Source organism: Aplidium turbinatum, chromosome 17 (genome assembly GCF_918807975.1).
Source record: "Aplidium turbinatum chromosome 17, kaAplTurb1.1, whole genome shotgun sequence".
NCBI lineage: Eukaryota > Metazoa > Chordata > Ascidiacea > Aplousobranchia > Polyclinidae > Aplidium > Aplidium turbinatum.
This window is the reverse complement of record NC_137488.1, coordinates 16,082,914-16,102,406: the sequence shown is the minus strand read 5'-3', so window position 1 is coordinate 16,102,406 and position 19,493 is coordinate 16,082,914. Positions and strand designations below refer to the sequence as shown.

The following is a 19,493-nucleotide window of genomic DNA, read 5'->3' as shown; positions in this document are numbered from 1 at the left end:
TGTCACCACCCCCCCTTTCAAAATTTTTGACTATGCTTCTGTCTTGCACTGTCAATATTTTGCCCCCCCATTGTTGAAGGTCTGGCGGCGCCACTGCTAACAATGTTATTGTTTCTACGCAAAAACTACATTTGTCTTCATTAAACGTTAAATTACAGTCTTTTGCAGCACCCAGGAAAACTTGAAGATTTTTATCGTGCTCCTCGCGCGTCTCACCACACACCGTAACGTCATCAAGATAGGCAAATTTTCCTTTGCAAGCATATTTCGAAATGATTCCATTGATAACTCGTTGAAAAAAAGGCACTGCATTCTTAAGGCCAAACGGAATCCTTTTAAAGTGATACAGCTGTCCGTTGGCTTCAAAGGCGGTGTACTCTTGTTCTTCAGGCAGCAAGGGAACTTGGTGATAAGCGCTGCGTAGATCCAAAGTAGAAAACCATTTGTACTGAGAAACATTATCTATAATGCTCTGCATGTTCGGAATCGGGTAGGCATCGAGCAAAGTAAATTTGTTTACTGTTTGACTGTAGTCCACGCACATGCGTTTTTTATGGTTTTCATTTTTTACAATTACCAATTGAGCACGCCATGGTGACGTGCTTGGTTCAATAACATCATCACGCAAGAGTTGAGCGACTTGATTCTTAATAAAACTTTGATCAGCTTTAGAATATCGACGTGATTTGGAAGCAATTTTGGGCAACAGTCTCCTGTCATATGCTCAAATAAACGTACTGGCATTGGGCTCCTCAAAGGTTTTAAGGCCCCAAGGTTCAAAGATTGTTCAGATCCTCCAAAGTTAAAATTTACGCATTTATGCTGTTGTAAAAACTCACGTCCAAGAATTACGTCCCAGAGTAGTCCGTCCATGACACTGAATTTCACATCAGCATAATCGCGATCCAGGAGTTGTAGAGTTGCAAAGCAGGAACCTCGAGTTTTCACTGATGAGCCTTTTACAGCTAAATCCACATGCTGCTCGTCACTATAGCTTACTTTCAAGTTAGCGCGATTACTGAATTCATGGCTTATGTGGTTGATTTGGGCGTCCGTGTCAATAAGGCATTTAGCTAGTTTTCCATTGATCTCAATGGATACGTTTACGTTTTGATCTGATTTAGAGTTAGACATCGATGTGAGAGCTGCCAAGCTTGTTGATTGACATGCAGCTGTTGCGTTACTGCTCGTCGAACGGCACACATTGGCGAAGTGGCCTTTTTTGTTACATTTGTAGCAAATTTGTTCTTTGGCAGGACATTTGTCTCTGGGATGAAGTCTTCTGCCACAAAAGAAGCATTTTTTCTGCTCTATTGCAAGGCAGTCGCTTTTGCGAGGTGGCGTTTTGTTGCTGGATTGGGAATCCCAAGAACGTAACTCGCACACAGCTAGAAGATCATTCAAAGCTTCGCCGCCAGGGGGCATAACGTACGCTTCGGCATTACGTTGGGCATCATAAACCGACCGAGCTTTTTCAAAGACTCTTTGTAGTTCCGAGACATTGTCTTCAAGAAGTCTTTGTCGGATGTAACTTGAAGTAATTCCCAAGTAATTGATGCGTTTAGCTCATAGCAAATAAGAGCAAGGCAGGCAAAGAAAACCCCACAAAGAAATCCTACCACGGGCAAAGCCATTTCAAGCGCAACGCACCATGCCTTGCACGAATCACAAAATAGACAGGCCATAACTTGACGACATGAAAACAATGACAAAAACAAATAAAACAAACTAGCAAAAACAACATCATCATTTTGCGGAAATCCAATTATACCCAGGAAAGTACTTATGTCTTGAAGATATCAAGCGTGCTTTGTTACAAAGTTGCGTTGATAAAGCGATAATTTTAGACCCCAGTCAGCTAAACTCGTCACCTCCACACCGATCCAACGTTAGCAAACGTTGAATTAATGCAAAAATAACAGGCATCGCTAGCTGGGATGTAGTAGTAGTGAAAACTATAAACCAAATCGAAAAAAAAAAACCAAACGGTTGCAAAGTAAACCAGATTTGGTTTTAAAAAAGACTAAAATGGTAACACTGGTGAAGCCGAAGATGAAGATTACTAATTTTCGTACTACTAGTCTGGCTGTCGGTAGGCACTGTAACGTATTACACTTCTCGAAAAAGCAACCGCAACTATGCGTGACATACGACATCACTCATGTTGGTAGCGCTATCATGCGTGACATGACTCAACACGTGATTATCTGGTCGTCTTTATCGAAAGATTTCGATACAAAGAAATTTAACTGAATGCATCGCCACAACCAGCGTTTCCTAATGGGTTAGGACAAAGGAGTAGTAATGTCGATTGCATGGGTTCGATTCCCACCCTCTGCTAATACTATTTTTTCTTCTGCAACTGAACTGAGTGCAAGAAGGATCGCGTAGTGACTGCAATCAATGGAGTTTATGAGAAAAATTGTGACTAAAACACCAGTAATGTCATATACGTTACGCATAGATTGCGTTATGAATTCGAAGAGTGTACTACGTTAAAGTGCCTACCCTGGCTGTCTGGGGACTGAGACTTGTCATTGAAGGGTTGCCAGATTGGCGGTTTTCCCAACAAATTGCTTTTTTTAACCTCGGCTGGCGTGTTATTTTTTGGTTTGGCAAGTGACTGCTTTTTGGGCTTCTTTTAAGTGTGTTGTTTTTGAAATATTAATGCTGAATTTTCATCTATAAAGAAAATCTGCTATGTTTGCTAAGTTTAATCTTTTATTTAATTTCACATAAAACACTGCACTCTGCGCTGAGGAGTAAAGGCTGAGGTCAGGCGCGGATTTATGGGAGGACAGCTCCCCCCCCCCCGAAGTTTTGTGAGGAATTGTTGAAATTGTATGTTTCCGCATCAAATGGTTTGATATGGTTCTAAACAGCTGATATTAGTCCCACGGTAGACTTAACATATCTCGGTGGGGGGGGGGGGAATAACTTTTTGTTGTTATTATGGTTGAAATTATCCATCGATCAGACTCCGTTATTTTCTTTCGTACAACTTTAAATGCATTTTAATAACAACATATGTTGGAGCTGACTCAACTGAAACCAACACTGAATATATCTACTGATGTTACCTTGTTACTACCTACGCCTTGTTATATCTACTGATATGCAGGCCTACATTGAAAATGAATGTGGAGCTATGCCGAAATAAACTTGATTGATTGATTGAACCAAATTACGTCAGTTGAAACGATCTGAAACCTTGAATAGCTGTTTTATATAGTTTTTAGTCTTCATTATAATTTCAATGAATTACCGTATAGGCCAGTGGTTCTCAACGGGGGCGGTTCCGCCCCCTGGGGGGGCGTTTTGATTTTGCAGGGGGGCGGTATGATTACCTCGGCTTAAGGGGGGCGTTTTGATTATTAGGGGGCATTCTGGTTTAAACCATCTACCGCCCAGCGTAACGATTTCGTCAAAGAGCTCGTATCTTCGTGGTAGCATTTCCTACCTCATACCTGGTGGAAAAGGGATTCAGCTGTGTTGTTCTGCTACATAGCCTACCAAACAGCGAAACCCACTTGACATATCCAAAAGAGGTGATCTTCGAATGTTTCTCACTAGCTTTACACCGGATGTGAAGAAACTGGCACTTTCTTACCAAGTCCAAGGTTCACATTGACTACCAGTAGGCCTATACTATTTTCATGCTTGCAAATATATATTTGCTTTTTATCAAATATGGTTACTAGTCTCTAAAGCCCTTACAGCCTGTTTCACCCTAAAAGAGGGATCATCAAAAGGGGATCATCAATCATTTGAATAAGGATCTTTTGATGATCTCCCTTTTAGAGTAAAACAGGCTGTATGGATTTTAGAGACTGGTAACTAGGCTACTAACTAGTCTGCTGTATATTTGATGTAATTCACTCTGCTTGGCTTTTGCTTGGCATTGAGCACTTTTTGTAGTATTAATCGTATTTTTTTCGCTTTTCGTAATTAATCGTTTTTGTTGGGGGGCGATAAAAGTTTGCCGGTTCATGAAGGGAGCGTTGGGTCAAAAAAAGTTGAGAAACACTGGTATAGGCTATGCCTGTAACTATATAGGCTACCTGCACTATAGTCTAAATACTCCAGACAATCAAGTGTTGGGCATTATTAGCCTATGTATATTATCATTTTTTACATTCGTAATTCCGCATTTAGACTTTCAATCATTTGGATCATCACCTGATCAGATGATAGGCCTATCCAGTGATGTACGCGCATACAAAAAAATATTGACGCCGTCAGCGTAAACGCAAACATTCGAAAAACCATAGGCTACGCCGTATGCGTCAACGTAACTTGTAAAAAAAGTTGTCAGCGTCAGCGCATACACTAGCGTAGACTAATTTTGTTTGCTAGGTGCCAAACATTTACACGATATAAACCACTCGAGACAAACAAGTTTTATTTTGAATTTTCACGAAGAAACACAAGCATCTGAAAGTGTTCATCTGACATTTTGCTGTGTTTTGGTTCCAATATGTCTTTGCTCATTGAAAACATTCTTTCCACTGCAGCGCTGGAAGGAATTGGCGTGTTGTAGCAAAAAAAATACATTAAAAAGTATGCGTTGACGCTATGCGCTAAAAAACCGCGAAAACTTTACGGCGTAGCCTCAAGCGCAAACTATCCAAAAAAATGTGGCCGCAAGCGTTAGCGGAAACAAAAAGTCTACGTCGCAAGTCTGCGGCGTAGAATTTGCGGCGTATACGTACATCTCTGGGCCTACCAATTAGCCTACTATGTTGTGACATTCATCGCATCATTTGTCAATTCGCATCAGGATTTGTTTGTCAAATGCAGCCTCGTTCGACCTCCGAATTTTATGTCCATGCCATCAACTGTCACAATAGGCTACGTCCTAAGGCCTTCTGTTCATTCATCGTCTATCAACAATCCAAACTCACGAAATTAAAAGAACTGAGATTCCTCAGTTAACTCTCGCCATTGAAGTAGGCTAATCATCACATCAGGAGCGGTCTGCTGTTATCAGGGTCATCTATCAATTCAATCTTACTTCAAATTAAAGCATACAACACGCCGACGACTCTGCAAAATATGTTTGATTGGTTTTGAATCTTTATCTTTGGACTGACGGCAAAGCCTTGATAAATTCAGTTCAGTTGTTTTTTTTATTTCTGACCATCAATCAAAAACAATACACGTCAACATAGCAAAGGTCGAGAAAAAGGTAGAAGCGATAAAACGCGAACGTTAAAGCGTGCTTGTGACCGAAGTAAGTTATTGAGTTGAGAAATTTGGCACGGTCGCAACACCTTCAGAAAAATTTAAGATATAAATGGAAAATAAAAAAAAGAATCTGTTACAAAAAAATGAAAAAAACAACATAGTCTATATTTAGGCTATAGTTTTATTAGCCAAAATTATTCTTGGTAAAGGCTTTTGACGCAGGCCCGTTACCGAGATTTACCTAGTTAGCCGAGTGAAGTTTCCGATTGTTGAAATATTGTTACCGGAGAATTATTCCATCCACTAGGTGGTTGAATGGAAGTTGAAGGTGCTGCTGAATGGAAAACAATCTTGAAATGCCTTGTTCAAGCGCACACCCCGAAAGCCGAACCAGCGCCGTTTGATCTAGAGTCCGGCGCTTAACTAGCCCCTTGAGCTGACGGGGTGAAGAAACTAAACATGAGGGAAGTTATTTAAAGTTACCTTTACTTAAACGAAAACGTAAACCAGTAAAATTATTTACTTTTTCTGCAATGTAGGCTAAAAATTGTTCAGCATTTGCTCACAAATAGTCTCATTTCGTGGCTTGACGTTTGATTGGAGGGATCTGATGATCAAGCGATTAACTAATTGCTGTTTTTAAATGGATTTTACAACTTTCCCTTTCATGCCATCAAAAATGGTCTACGGCATAGGCGATTAAAGAAATGCATGTCAAAACAACTTGCACAAGAATATAGAATGTATTTTTCATAAATAAAGCAACCGAATAAAAATCAGAAAGGCACAGTGTCTAACGAAATACTGAAAATACGCAGCTAAACAAACTTTTCGTATAGATTTGATAAGTAGAAAGACCTATACAATAAATAGAAGAAAAAACTTTTAAGAAAACATATAAAAACACTTCAAGTGAAATTTAGCGTGTTTCGGCATAAAATCGTAAACGAGTAAGATATTTCGTTCAGGTTCGAAAGTCAGCATTGGGTCCGGAACTTGTTGGGGTTATGAACATAGGGTCAAGTTACAGCCATGAAGTAGCTTTCTCAACTAACACGGCACATATGCAAGAGAAATCACACAGAGGTTTTCACAGTGTGGTGGTATGGGCATGTTTTGAAAAGGGATGAAGATGATATTCTGACAAGAGCGCGCAGTTGCGAGTGGATTGTCACAGGAAACAAGGAAGACACAAAAAAAATGTTGAAAAGACAAGTTGAGGAGGAAGGTAGCAAAGTGGGTTTGACAAGAGAGGACGCGTTAGACAGATCGATGTGGAGGCAGGGTATGAAGGCGATTGGGGCACGTAGAGGTAGAACCGGCCACCCTCAGTAACGGGGACTTCACCGGATTAAAACAGGACTATTACACTACAGTGTGTAACTGTGTATCCTTTATATAGCCCAAAACATAGCCATTTCAAATAGAATTAATCAAAATAACTGAGATTGAAAATACATTTTACAAGACAATCAACACTGCGTTCGGCAGCCGAGTGACATTAAAAAGGACCATTTGTTTTCACAGGCTTGCAGTAGTGTTTTCACATGTTCCTTATATTATGATCTCTAATCACCTACAACTGTTGTTTTGGTAAAACTGTCAATCTCTCTTCATGCTCTTCATGAATGGAATTCATCAAATTTTGAATAAAGCAAAATCAAGGCAGAAAACGCAGGGTTGATTTAGTAGTAGGCATATTGTACTGCAAAGATTGGAAACTATGCTTACGCCATGCAATTGTGGCATCCTGTATTTTCAGATATTTTCGGTTCAAAATAAAGTTGAAATGAATATGAAAAATAAAAGTTAGTAAAAATCAAAAATTGGAACCTGCAATTTTTTTGTAAACATGGATAAAAATTAACCGAAGTCATAGCAGTGGTTAAAAATGAACGAGTTACAAAGTTCCTAGCTTGGTCTACAAAAGTCGCTGTCACCACTGAAAGAACAAGTAATGCAGAAGATAGTAAAATATGTTTAGAAATATAATTTTCAACAATAAATAAACTTATGAGTGACGCACATTATTGTACAACAATACAGCAAAGTTTCTTGGGAAAGTTACACAACAAGCTGAAAAACAGGAAAATAATCTCCAGACCTCTCACATAAAGCTTGATTGCTTCGAGAAGCAGTATAAAAATCAGAATGCCTTGAAATCTTGAATTTAAATAAAAGTGATCTACAAATGCTTCAGAAAAGCGTAACAGCAACTGGTTCATTGAAAAGTTACTGCAGAAGAACGCTCTTCATCGCTCAAACTTTCATCTTCGTCAGAGTGTCGCATTGCCAGGAACTTGCACATATCGGGCTCGTGCCCAGAGACAGAGTGATTGATGCGACATTGTTCACTGCAGTAGCATGTGATACCACAGCTCTTACACACCTCCCATTTTCCAACCTGTAAAACCATGTTAGTATTAAAAAACAGAAAGCACATTACCTCAAAGAAATAGTAAGTTACACAACGACGAAGAAATTGTTTGTAAAAATAATTTACAAACAAGTTATTGATTTAAAGTATTAAAGGTCTGAAGAAAATCATTTCTTTCAGTTACCAACATTTCGTTTCAGCTGCAGAAAATTTACTCGGCTACTTTGTTGTTATGTTGGATGTTTCCGAGCAAAATGTTAATCATCTTACCGAAGACTCTCTTCTAGAGCAGTTGTTGTGTGAGCAAAGTCGTAAAACTCTCTCGCATAGTTCAGGCAGTGGTTCGAGCACAGGTGAAGATAATCCAGTTGTGTCTGAAGAAATGTACTCGTTAATCAATATGTTTTGTTAAACAAAGGAATACTTCAGTTCAGTTCAGTTGTTTTTATTTCTGACCATCATATCAAAAACAATACACGTCAACATAGCAAAGGTCGAGAAAAAGGTAGAAGCGACAAAACGCGAACGTTAAAACGTTAAAACCTGGCTATAAGCACCTTACATACTGATACATCACGGTACGGAACTATCATTAGGGGACTACTGTATGTAAAGCTATTTTTCTGTGCATTGTTGCCAGGGAAACAACGATTGATTTCTTTGCTTGAAATCGCAATCTCACAGTGAGGCTCTATGCGAATACTGAAAAAAGTATGTTATATACGATGCCAAAGCGTTTCAAGTCCAAGAATGAATACTTTCGCAATCAATCGAATCAGATTTTAAAAACGAAAATACAGCGAACTTAATTTGATATTTTTGAAATCTGAGACTAACTACTAACTTCTAAATCGCAAGTTTATAAAGCTAAAACACAACTGGTTATTACTAGTCTTGATACCTTTAACGTTGTGCAGAGTGACAGAATCTCCAGTGTAAAGTCGGTCCCACAACCACTGAACTGCATTCATTATGACTGGACAGTTTGGGTCAGAACTGGCATCACTGCATAGCAAAATGAAAAGAATATAACTGAAATCGATTAGACATTTTATGAAATAAGAATCACGAATTTCTGTGTCGGTTCATTCACGACATATGGATGGTCATTTTCAATAAACAATTTTGATTACAGGCCATGAATTAATCTTCATGTTGATGGGGTGTGGCCTGTCTGTCGAGGGAGAAGTCTTCCTCAGAACACCTCGCGATGGATTGGGTTGGCAGTCCATGCTCAGGGCTACAATATCACGCTAAACGAGTTTCATTATGATAAAAGAAATGGAGAAGTTCATCAAAGGAAACAGTGTTATAAGTTTGGTCTATTGTTGTGGTTAATCTGTGTGAACCGTCTACTGTGACATGAAAGCTAACCGACCAGAAAATGTTTACTCAGCCATAAAATTCAACAGGTGAGCTGCAACTAGCACTAGATTACTTACAAAGTGGTGAGTCCTTGTAATGTCATCAATTTTGAAAGTTGGTACTTGAATGCAAGAGCTTGGCTTTGTAAAAAGTCAAACACATGCGACCTTAAAAACAAGATCACTCACTTAACAAATGTAAAAGCAGCTCGAAAACGCCAAGTCAGATGACCATAAAAATAACTTTTAAACAAAGCAACTTCAGATAACAAGGAAACTATTTACCAGGCATCTGATTTAAATCATGATGCTACCGTCAAGTGTAAACGTATCCCAGTCAATAAGGATATCGAAAAAATGTTTTTCAAGTCCCGAAAAACCCCAGTCAAAGTACAATGTGCAAAACATACATGCTTGTTGGAAAAAGTACAGTGGTGTCCCACTGACAAAACGTTGGAATAAATGCAGCATATTACATGCAACATCAATATGTGGTAGTTTAGCTTAATTAAAATTAGAAAAACGCACCGTCCATCGCGTTCAAGAAGACCAGCAAACGACAGTTTAAAATATTTTTCTTACCACTTAATAACAGAGTGGACCAGTACCACGAATGAAAATAGCAAAGCGCTGCTGCTAAAACTCATGCTGCGATAAAAGCTCTCTGATTGGTGCCATATGGGATCGCTGGGAGGTTGATCTGTATTCCAGAGCAACACGGAACGGAAACAGTACATGAAAACACTTTCCTGAACTTCTTTCGGCCAGGTGATTGATTGCTCATCAGCACACAGTAAGGCTATAGCCTGGAAAATAAACAGCGCTTAGAAAGACATGAAAGATTGGTTTTGCTGACAAACATTTTGCATTTGCTATGATTGTGAGCAAAAAAGATTTTTGTCAGTATATGAACACGTTTGAGCTTCAATTTATTGCATAGTTGTAAGGTGCAATGAATCAAAATACTAAACCTGCGTGATTGTGCCTACCTGCATAGCTATGGTTTGGAACTTTACAAAATGTAGATGTAAACTTGAGGAGGAAAAAGCAGGGCATTGCAAGCGCGATAAGCAAATATTCAAGAACTTATATGTCATCAACTGCTTGTAGGGCTCTTTCATCCTATGCATGACATAAATGGATAAATTTCACTCAGAATGTTTTATTCATTAATTTTCATTATTTTGTTTGAGAATTATTAAAATAAAGTTCAACCAGCCTCATGTTTAAAAAGAATATATATTTCGCTACATAATGAGCATCTTCAGTTCTTATTCAAATAGAATCAAATTCAAATAGAATCTTTTTCATTATTTGTACGTAAATACAAACACGATGTGATAACAAAACCAAAACCAACAATGGAAAAAAGTTAAATTAAGATGGTTTGAAATATGTATACATGTGATGTAGGTTTTAAAGTTACAAGTAAATAACACGAATTTAACATGATCACGAGCCAATTATTTCAAGCTGAAACAAATAAACATACTTTAAAAAAATTAATGTACCGCAAATTAAATTAAAATGCAGATTTTTTTACTTTCTATTCAATACAAAGTGAATGGTTACACAAATTTACAAATAATTTAATAATATGCAAAACTTAAAAGCTAGCAGCTTCTTACTTTTCGGAGAGAATGACAACTACAAGGCGATCTAACACACTTATAGCAGGCACCATGTCGCACTGTAAATCCCCAGTGGAAACCATGTTTATTAGCTTCTCCAAAAACCAAGGTTGCCTCTCCAGTACAACCTACAACAGTGAAATCGCTATATTTCTACAAAGGAACTACAGAAAAATTAATTAAAGTTGTTCAGACTCAAGAGTACGGCTAAAACCCCGCGAGACTGTGCTACGACCTGTAACTGCGTCATACAATTTAATATAGTTTGGAAATCTATTATGCACAATTGTGTATTTAAATAATCCATAACATAACCTAGCTGCTGAATCAAGTTGGTTTATTGCTTAAAAAAATTTTGTATTACTTTGCATTTTATAAACATCAGATATCCTAGTAAAAAACTAAACTTTGACGATTATTCTTACCTACACTACATAAAGGTACACGCTAATAATGATGTTTTAGGGCAATATATTTTTATTACAATAGGCCCAACAGTCACCAACCTTTTCGATGTTATCAACACACAGGACATTGGTTAGTGCATCCAAACATTTTTGTCGGATGATTGGAAGAACAGGGTTCTGTGGAAACAGCAACATTAATAAAAAGGTTACGGTATGCAAAGTTTTGCACAATTTTCTCCACCATTCTTTCCAAGTTTTCATAGCCACAACCTTTCACTGTTTATTCGTGGCATCTCGGCAAGTAGCAGATCCAGGGGAGCAATTGCCCCACTAAAACATAGAAAGTAACTGCATTCATGATATTTTTGCAAGGTCGGATTAATGTATAGGCTGACACATCATTGTGTTATGTTGAAATCGCCTCCCTCCAAAAAAATATCTAGCTGAAGCAAGTTTGTATTTTAGGTTGGCTAATATCATACTCAAATGACATTCATAAAATGCTTTTGATAAAATGCTAGAAAAGGCTTTTTTAACATTACAAAGCACATTAGTGTGAGAAATCCTGAAACGTCCTATTCATTCTCTAACAATTTCCTTTCGACATGCTCAACAAAATAATGCTCACTTTCATCATTGAAAATATAACTGGAAGACCTCCACTTTCTGTTATACTCCAGCATAAGGTATGCAAAGCTTGCCTGAATACTGAGCCTGACTGAATGCTGCAGTGATCTGTCACATAAAACACTATGTTATACTGAAGCAAGAGGGGCAACCGACCTTGCCCTCTACAGTATAACACATCGGTACAGAATAGCAAGTGTTGATGTATGCAATCTATAGCAGGAATGGGCAACCTTTTTACATGTGCGGTCCTAATGAAACAGTGTGCAGACTGCAGAGGCAGGCCGCAACGATGCTCATTCAATAACATAAAACTAAGTGAACTTCACTTCATATTTTGAATGTTGTCACGGGTGGCACAAAAGCTGGCCACCCTTGTTGTAGAGTCTGATCTTGCCTGTCTTAACCAAAAGACCCTGATAGTTTTATACAAGATCGTTTGTCATAAATAATTTCGTGTGTCAGAATTTCATGTAAACATAATTTACATTAAACTTATGTGCGAAAACCATGTTTCATAAAGTTGCTTTATGACTTTTGGAAATATTCTTATTCAGAAGCATAGTGTACTCATAGTGTAGCTCCACTGAAAGAAACATTTGTAGTTAAGCTCAGTAAATCAACTCCTTTGCATCTAAAATTTTCCCACCAAAATGATAGAAAAATTTATTTACCGTAGCCTACTCAAATATGCTCACATCTTTTCACTCATAGAATCCTTTAAATAGAATTGCGAAAACAACATAAACCTAAAAATAAATTTCTGTTTCAACTTCCACTACATTTGTGCTGCAGAAGATCTACAATGAATCTGTTCTTTTTTGAGATTACTAAATAAAGCAACTTGGCTGACTGTTTTTGAGTAAGTTGAAGGTGTATTATTTTTTGGTTTGGTAAAAAAAGGGGGTTCGAGTCCACAGATCTGGCGCTTCTTAAATTACTATTGTGCAAACATAGTCCCACAATATTAAAACAATTTATGTTCAAATTCTTGTAACATGTGAACTTGTTTGAATAAACACATACATACACTTGTATTCACTTCAATCCAGATTGATGAACATACTTGCATTGTCAGACACCATGACCTTTTAATGATAGATTTTTGACCAACATTCTGAAAATTATAATAATAAGTACTAACCTAATTTGTTGAAACCATGCTTTCTTATGTCTCTTGGAGGGCGGTTATGCTGTAAATCCAAGAAGGTACAAGCAGACACTGACCCATGGTACAATGCAAACATCAGTTGACTCAAGTTGAAAATTGATTCAGCTTGACGGAGTGCTAAACCCAATAAATTTCTGCATCAATTTTGGTACTGTAGTATTGCTGATGTGCAGTAATAATACAATTAATATTTAACTTGATTTGCAGTCAATGTGATTAGTTTAGCTTTAAATACAATGTACAAGTATATACATATTAGAATGACATTTGAAAGAAAATTTTTGATAAAAATATACATGGAAATAATAGCACAATAAAAGCAGAGAACATTTACTTTAAAAATATAACAATAAAAATGGTTTAATACAATATATATATGTACCATACCTACAAGTGGAATTTCTTCAGGTTTGCATCTCATGTCAGGTAAAGTCCAAACAAAGGGAACGTTTTTACCAACCTGTTCAAATATTTTTAAAATTTATAAAACAGTACCGGTGTAGCATTCCAAGAGTTACTGCAGGCCAAAAGTTACAAGAGTTGCCAAATATTTCATTTAAATTTTATTTAATTTTGTTTTAAAAAATAATTAAATTTTTAACCTCTCAAAAGGTCAGATTAATAATTATAAGTATTTTGTAATGTTAATTGAAAAGCTTGCATTAGTTTAAGTGCAATGAATTTATTACACTTAGTTAAAACAATTTTCGCTTTTCTATCGATTACGAAAACGCCGGGCACTCCTTGTAACTTTTGGACTGACAGGAACTTCCAGACTGCAACGCCGCAGAAGCAGTCCAAAAGTTACTGCTATTGTAAGTGGGTGTGCTTTTTCGAAATTTGTTTGGGAAAACTTGTAAATGGACTGAAACTTCACTTGGTCAGTAGATTAAACCCTCTGCAAATATGCGAAAGATGAATCACAAGGATAAATATTCTCGATCACCACGAAACCATTATTCTTGACTTTAGCCTAAGTTTCGTGCCACGTGTTTTCGATGGGAGTCCAACGGAAATTCATTGGAATCTCAAACTGTTCAACACTTTCGTTAAAGTTAAAGCCTTTCCCGCGTGTGAGACTGTGATAGCCTACTCACAGAAGGTTGATGGCGATTTGACTACCGGTTGGCTTACCGCTTACATGTAGCCTAAGTTACTTTATATTTCTTCAAAACGGTAGTTATGAAAAACCAGACCAAAAATAGGCTCAGTGCTTCATTCACTAGAAAACTTTGGTTTTAACTTTCATGAAATATATAAAATATAGTCACTCACAGTCACAGACTATGTTTGTCAACTACAACTCAAGACCAGCGGCTATAACTAGTCAGCCTTCAAATGCAAACTTTGCACGATATATTAAGGCCTGTAGCTTATTAAATGCCACCGATTCACGTATAGCCGCCACGATTCAAACTTTGAAATGTTTGGAGCGATAATCAATTAAATTATTTGTTTCAACAGCGCCATATAGCCTATAGGCTATATGACGCTGTTGTTGTATACAACGAGTCAATAAAACACTCATAACACTAGCCTGCATTGTGAATCGTAGGTTGCATTGCATCATAGCACAATCAGGATGATAGCAAAAGACTATAGGCTAAGTGGTCATCTAGTCAATCACCTTCCCATGCAAATTTATTTGCCAACACACGTAAGGCACGGACACAACCGCAAATGAAAATACAAACAAATCAGGTTAAAATGATAGCCTACGTAACTTGTTAGGTTACACATTAAAATTTCATTCCAATACAGCAACAATTTCTGGAACAAAACTCATCTTTTAACTTTCATCTTATTTTCGCTTCATTCCCAATTACGTTTCTGCTGTAAACCATGTTGTTAAGATGCTATGGTGGATAAGTCTTCAAGTTCAACATGTTTCCAATGTTGAAATCATTTATACAAATCTGCTGCAAGCGTCAAATCTGACAATCCTGTTCTAGTAACTTCTGGACTGGCAGTAACTTTCAGACCTCGTATACGTGGTCCAGAAGTTACGGTAACTTTCAGACCGCAGTAACTCCTGGACCGTTACACCGGTAATAAAGTCGGTGTGTAAAAATAAATTTCAAAGTCGCTGCATAAATATATTGTTTACATAAATATTGTTACAATTAAAGGTTAGCTTCTATTGAAAAACATTATATACATTGAAATCTTAAAAATGCATTTTCTAGCAATTGATCGAAAGCAGACCAGAGTTGCCGCAGACAACTGGTTGACCCTGATGTTTCGGGATGAAAACTAGGCTCATTTGAAGCAAAATAAGAGAGGAAGTTCAGTTTCTTTGCAAGGCATATGTTGTTACTTGAATAAAGAGTAGCTTAACGAAGATGTCATAACTGACAACATGTAGGGTGTAGGCATGTCTGAAGCACAACATTTTCACAATACAATGATGATATTCGCCCTTTGTTTCTAATATTACCACTCAACAGATTACTTATAGTAGCAATGAAGCCTTTTATAAGCTAAGCTAACACCTCATCTGCATTTGCAAGCCATAACTAAAAACATATTTCACACTGAAATGCATACCGTAGTTAAATGATCAATGTGCTATTAAGGATCATACAGAAATGGAAATAAACAAAAAATAGTGACTTTTGTATTCAGGCAGAGGTTCTCGAGTCATTTCAAATTTGTAAGATACAATGATTCAATTTCGTGTCTTAACTTTTTTATGGTAATAGAATGCTTACAGGTATTATTATCCTTTGACATGCACAATCGAACTCATTAGCCTATTTCAAAACTGTAGCAATTGATTATATGAATTAACAACCACATTGCATCATTCTGATTCACTTCACCGCAAAACGAATGAAAGCTGGAGATACAAACTAATCAAAATTATGGAAACTGTTACAGCTGGGTGCGTCACACATCCAGAAAATTTTAAGAATCGCTGTATATTAAGGCATCAAATGTTTTCACTTACACACATGAATATTTTCCTGTTCATGTAAATTACGCATTATTCTAAAAACATTATTCTTATATATGCGACACATAAACTGTTCGTACAACAATGGTCAGAATTCTCTCACAGCTGACATACACAAGGATAACTCAAACGTTCACAACTACGCTAAACATTTAAAAAACGTTTGTAGATCCCTTGGGGTCTGCTGTACCTTGGTTAAAAACCACTGACCTAGATGAAAGCCTGGTCATTATTATACCTTTTACTTTATTTTTATTAAACCATGTGTCTTACCTGAGCAGACAGACTGGTTATTAAATAGTCCGAATTAAAATTATCCAAATCAGAAAAAGAGCACCATTCTCCAAACATAATTTTTCCATCATGAGCTTTACGAGATGAGTACACCTTGACTAGATTAGCAAAATTTGTTCTTCCCACCTACATGAAGAAATGACTAAATAAGTCTAGCTTAAAAGTTGGAGGCTTATAAGTTATAATTGCTAATTTAGAACTAAGCATTTACTTTTTATGATGCTTGATTTCATAAACCATGAAAATACAAACTATTTGTGAGATCTCCTGGAACAAACGACGCTTATGCTCATAGTTAAATAACAGATCATTTTTAATTATTAAAAATGTCTTTGATTTTGTTTTGATTTGCTAAACTGGAAGCAAAGTAGTTTAAAGAATACATATAGTACACAAGTAATTAAGTATGGGGTCCATGTGCAATTGTTTATTTATCAAAAAACACAACACAAAAGTGACATAAAACAATAATACATACAATGTTTAGGTTTTGTTATTGATAGGGAGACAACGAAACGACCATACGGTCTACTAGTTGGTTGCCACCCTGGAAAGAATAAGTTCAGTTATGAAACTAATCAACAATATAACCAAGTCGGCATAATTGCAATCCACTTCACAAATTTGTAAGTATTTTGCAATTGAAAATTATTTGACAGAAAAAAAATTAAAAGTTTGTTGATCAATAATGTTATTACAACTTGTGTAAGTCTTACTATTTTTTGCTAATTATGTGACTTGTTTTTTTGATTTTCAAATTGCGTTTTTTAAAAAAAACTCCATTTTTCACAAAAAAATAAATAAAAAATGGCATCCTCACTTTTAAGTGGCATAAAATTCAATATGTCAATCAGAAATGCTTTTATGAGAGTTCACGTGTTGTTGCTGTCATCACATTATTGACCGCACATTTTTACGGATTGTTTTATTAGGCGGATCGCGCAGAATTTTCCACCATTATGACAGTGGTATTGGGACGCAAATATCCTTCTAATAAAAACAGAGTAGGCCTAACTGTTTAAGTTCACTAATACGATTTTCAGAGGTCCTTGAAAAAAATGGTTGCACATAGCACATCAACTATATAGGCTACTTTTCCACCACCACATGCAATTTGTTCATAGTCAACAGCATTAACCTACTCCCACTAAAACACTCTTGGTAATTTAAGGTGCAAAAGGAAGTTTTCCTCTGCAAACTATGACAGGCTGCACAATGTGCACATTGATTGAAATGGTGACCACTATTGGTTTAGCTGTTTGTAAACCATGACAGGCTGCAAAATGTGCACATTGCTTGAAATGGAGACCATTATTGTTTTAGTAATTTGCAACATGCCATTAAAAACTAAAAATTAATGAAGACTTCATGAAAAGTTTGCGATGGCATACCGTATTTAGCATAAACTTACCATAATTGAGCTTTAAGTCTGTAAATTTTCCAAGAAGACACTTTTACAAAATGGCACTGGGACTAGGCGTTTCAGTCTAGGTCACAAAATATGCAAAGACTAGTTTAGATTGGTGACAATTCAGCTTCACACCACTGAATGGAATCTGTAGTACAAACAAATGATTGACAATGCCCAATGCCTCTGGGCTAGTAATGCTTTGTTGTTCAAAATTGTTTCTAATCTTCCTTTCAGCGGCGTCAGTAATTACACCAAGCTATTTTTCGATCAAGAATTGTTATGGTGAAAAACATAGCGTTCTCTACTCTGCAACAGCTGACTTGATCAGTAACCATGTAACGTTTGTTTATATTCCAAAGTCACTTCTTATTTCACAACGGCCAAAGTGATGAAATAAAATACACCAAAACAGCTGATGGGTCACGTGACAAACACGTTTTTTGCATCACGTGATTATGCATGTCAACAAAGCACGCATGTCTTTGCTTTGGCAATACAGGCTCTATTTAGAAAAAACATTGCATAGATCAGGTTAGATAGACCAGGTTAGATAGACCAGATCAGGTTAGACATTGCATAGATACAGTTAGTGACAAACATTTACATTGGATTACTGCATTTTTTTTATTGTATTTGCATCAAACAAAGTTGTCTATTCCTCCCCACCTGAAGCACCTGAATTTATAAACGACGAAAATTCGAGTTCAAGCCATTAAAACTATTTGGCCCGCCTTTTGACCTGCCGCTATTTGGCCCGCGGGCCGTAGTTTGCCCATGCCTGCTCTACAAGTAGCCTATGCAGAACTGCTCAGTTCGATGACAAAAAGTCTCAAAATCAATTTCGTGCAAAGTGAAACGAAACTTTTCAATTGAAAAACGTAGAAAGGATTTGGTGTTTTTTAATTTAAAAGTATCTATATAGTAATTTTAGAACAACAAAAAATATTGCGCACTTTTTTTCCTTAATTTTGCCTACCAGTTCTGAATTAGTGACAAAGAAACTCAGAATATTATTAGGAAACTCTAAACAGCATGGTGGAAGCGCGAACCAGCAGATGAGTATTAAGCAGATCTCTATTAGTCTATTTTGATATCTGAACTCAACTAGGCACCAGGCTAACATCTGCCGCGTTCATGTTCATAAATTTCGAGTTCTGCAGCAATTTCAAGACGAGGAAAGCAGCATTGTCTTGATTTCAGATTGAATTATCGAATACTGCAAGTAGAATGTAGGATAAGTTGAATAAAGTTGTGTTTTTTTGGTTTCATTCATTTTATTTTTCGTCATTAACTCGTCCGGGACGAAAAAGATACTACTAAAGTCTACAATAGTCGATACAGGCCTACTAGCTCGTTAATGAAGGGGTAAAGATGGCAAAACCTTGAATTTTAGTTTGGTTGGTTTTGAATCTTTATCTTCTGACTGACAAACCTTTATAGATCATTCCTGGTCGTTTTGCTTACTTGGAGAGGCTTTTGATGCAGGGCCGGGATTGACAGAGTTAAGTTTCTAATTGTCGAAGTGTTGTTACCAGGGAATTATTTCATCTATTTGGTGCTGCCGAATGGAGAGCAGTCCTTAGGGATGCAACCTAGTTCGTACCCTGAACAGTTCGTACCCTCAGTTCGGACCCTGAAAAGATCGAAAGAAAAAATTAAAAAAAGCGGAAGTCGCTGATCGCAGTTTCCGCAAACATTTTTCCTCAGTTTCCGCTAACCCTAACTCTAACCATAGACTAATCTATGCTCTGACCCTAACCTTCACTGATCGCAGTTTCCGCAAACATTTTTCCGTAGTTTTCAATCAATCAATCATTTTATTTTTCGTCATTAACGCGTCCGGGACGAAAAAGATACTAACTACAAAAATCGATATAAACCTACCAGCACGTTAACGAACGTGGCAAAACCTTGAAAGGTTTAAAACGTGCCTGAATGAAAAATTATGTAGTAGGCTATATATCAGTAGTTAGCATGGCCACAAAACCCCCCCAAAAAAAAATAGCAAAAAATAAAACAAAAACAGAAAGAAGCACACATGTAGTAATGAATGACAGCCTAATGAAAA

The 19,493-nt window shown here is 36.9% G+C and overlaps 1 protein-coding gene across 2 annotated transcripts; it reads right to left on the bottom strand.

The window, feature by feature from the left end:
* Nucleotides 1–5,911: 5,911 nt before the first annotated feature.
* On the bottom strand, nt 5,912–17,730 carry LOC145786928 (uncharacterized). 2 transcript variants are annotated; one of them, XM_082598669.1, is made up of 14 exons: nt 17,426–17,730; nt 16,493–16,561; nt 15,994–16,140; nt 13,152–13,224; nt 12,738–12,881; nt 11,595–11,701; nt 11,066–11,143; nt 10,557–10,687; nt 9,918–10,050; nt 9,511–9,734; nt 9,007–9,096; nt 8,466–8,569; nt 7,835–7,938; nt 5,912–7,591 (listed from the first exon to the last, which is right to left on the bottom strand). In XM_082598669.1, the coding sequence occupies exons 3-14, from the start codon at nt 16,069–16,071 to the stop codon at nt 7,409–7,411; spliced, it is 1,449 nt and encodes a 482-aa protein (XP_082454795.1). In that variant the 5' UTR covers nt 16,072–16,140; nt 16,493–16,561; nt 17,426–17,730; the 3' UTR covers nt 5,912–7,408. The 2 variants fall into 2 exon arrangements, with proteins under 2 accessions (XP_082454795.1, XP_082454794.1); XM_082598668.1 differs by lacking the exon at nt 16,493–16,561.
* Between the last annotated feature and the right edge of the window lie 1,763 nt (nt 17,731–19,493).

What these genes read in the sequence shown, in the direction of transcription:
- LOC145786928 (XM_082598668.1), bottom strand. An exon ending in GTGTTGATAACATCGAAAAG is followed by an intron (nt 10,688 to 11,065) that starts GTTGGTGACTGT and finishes TCACTGTTGTAG; the next exon opens with GTTGTACTGGAGAGGCAACC. An exon ending in CACTCTGCACAACGTTAAAG is followed by an intron (nt 7,939 to 8,465) that starts GTATCAAGACTA and finishes ACATTTCTTCAG; the next exon opens with ACACAACTGGATTATCTTCA.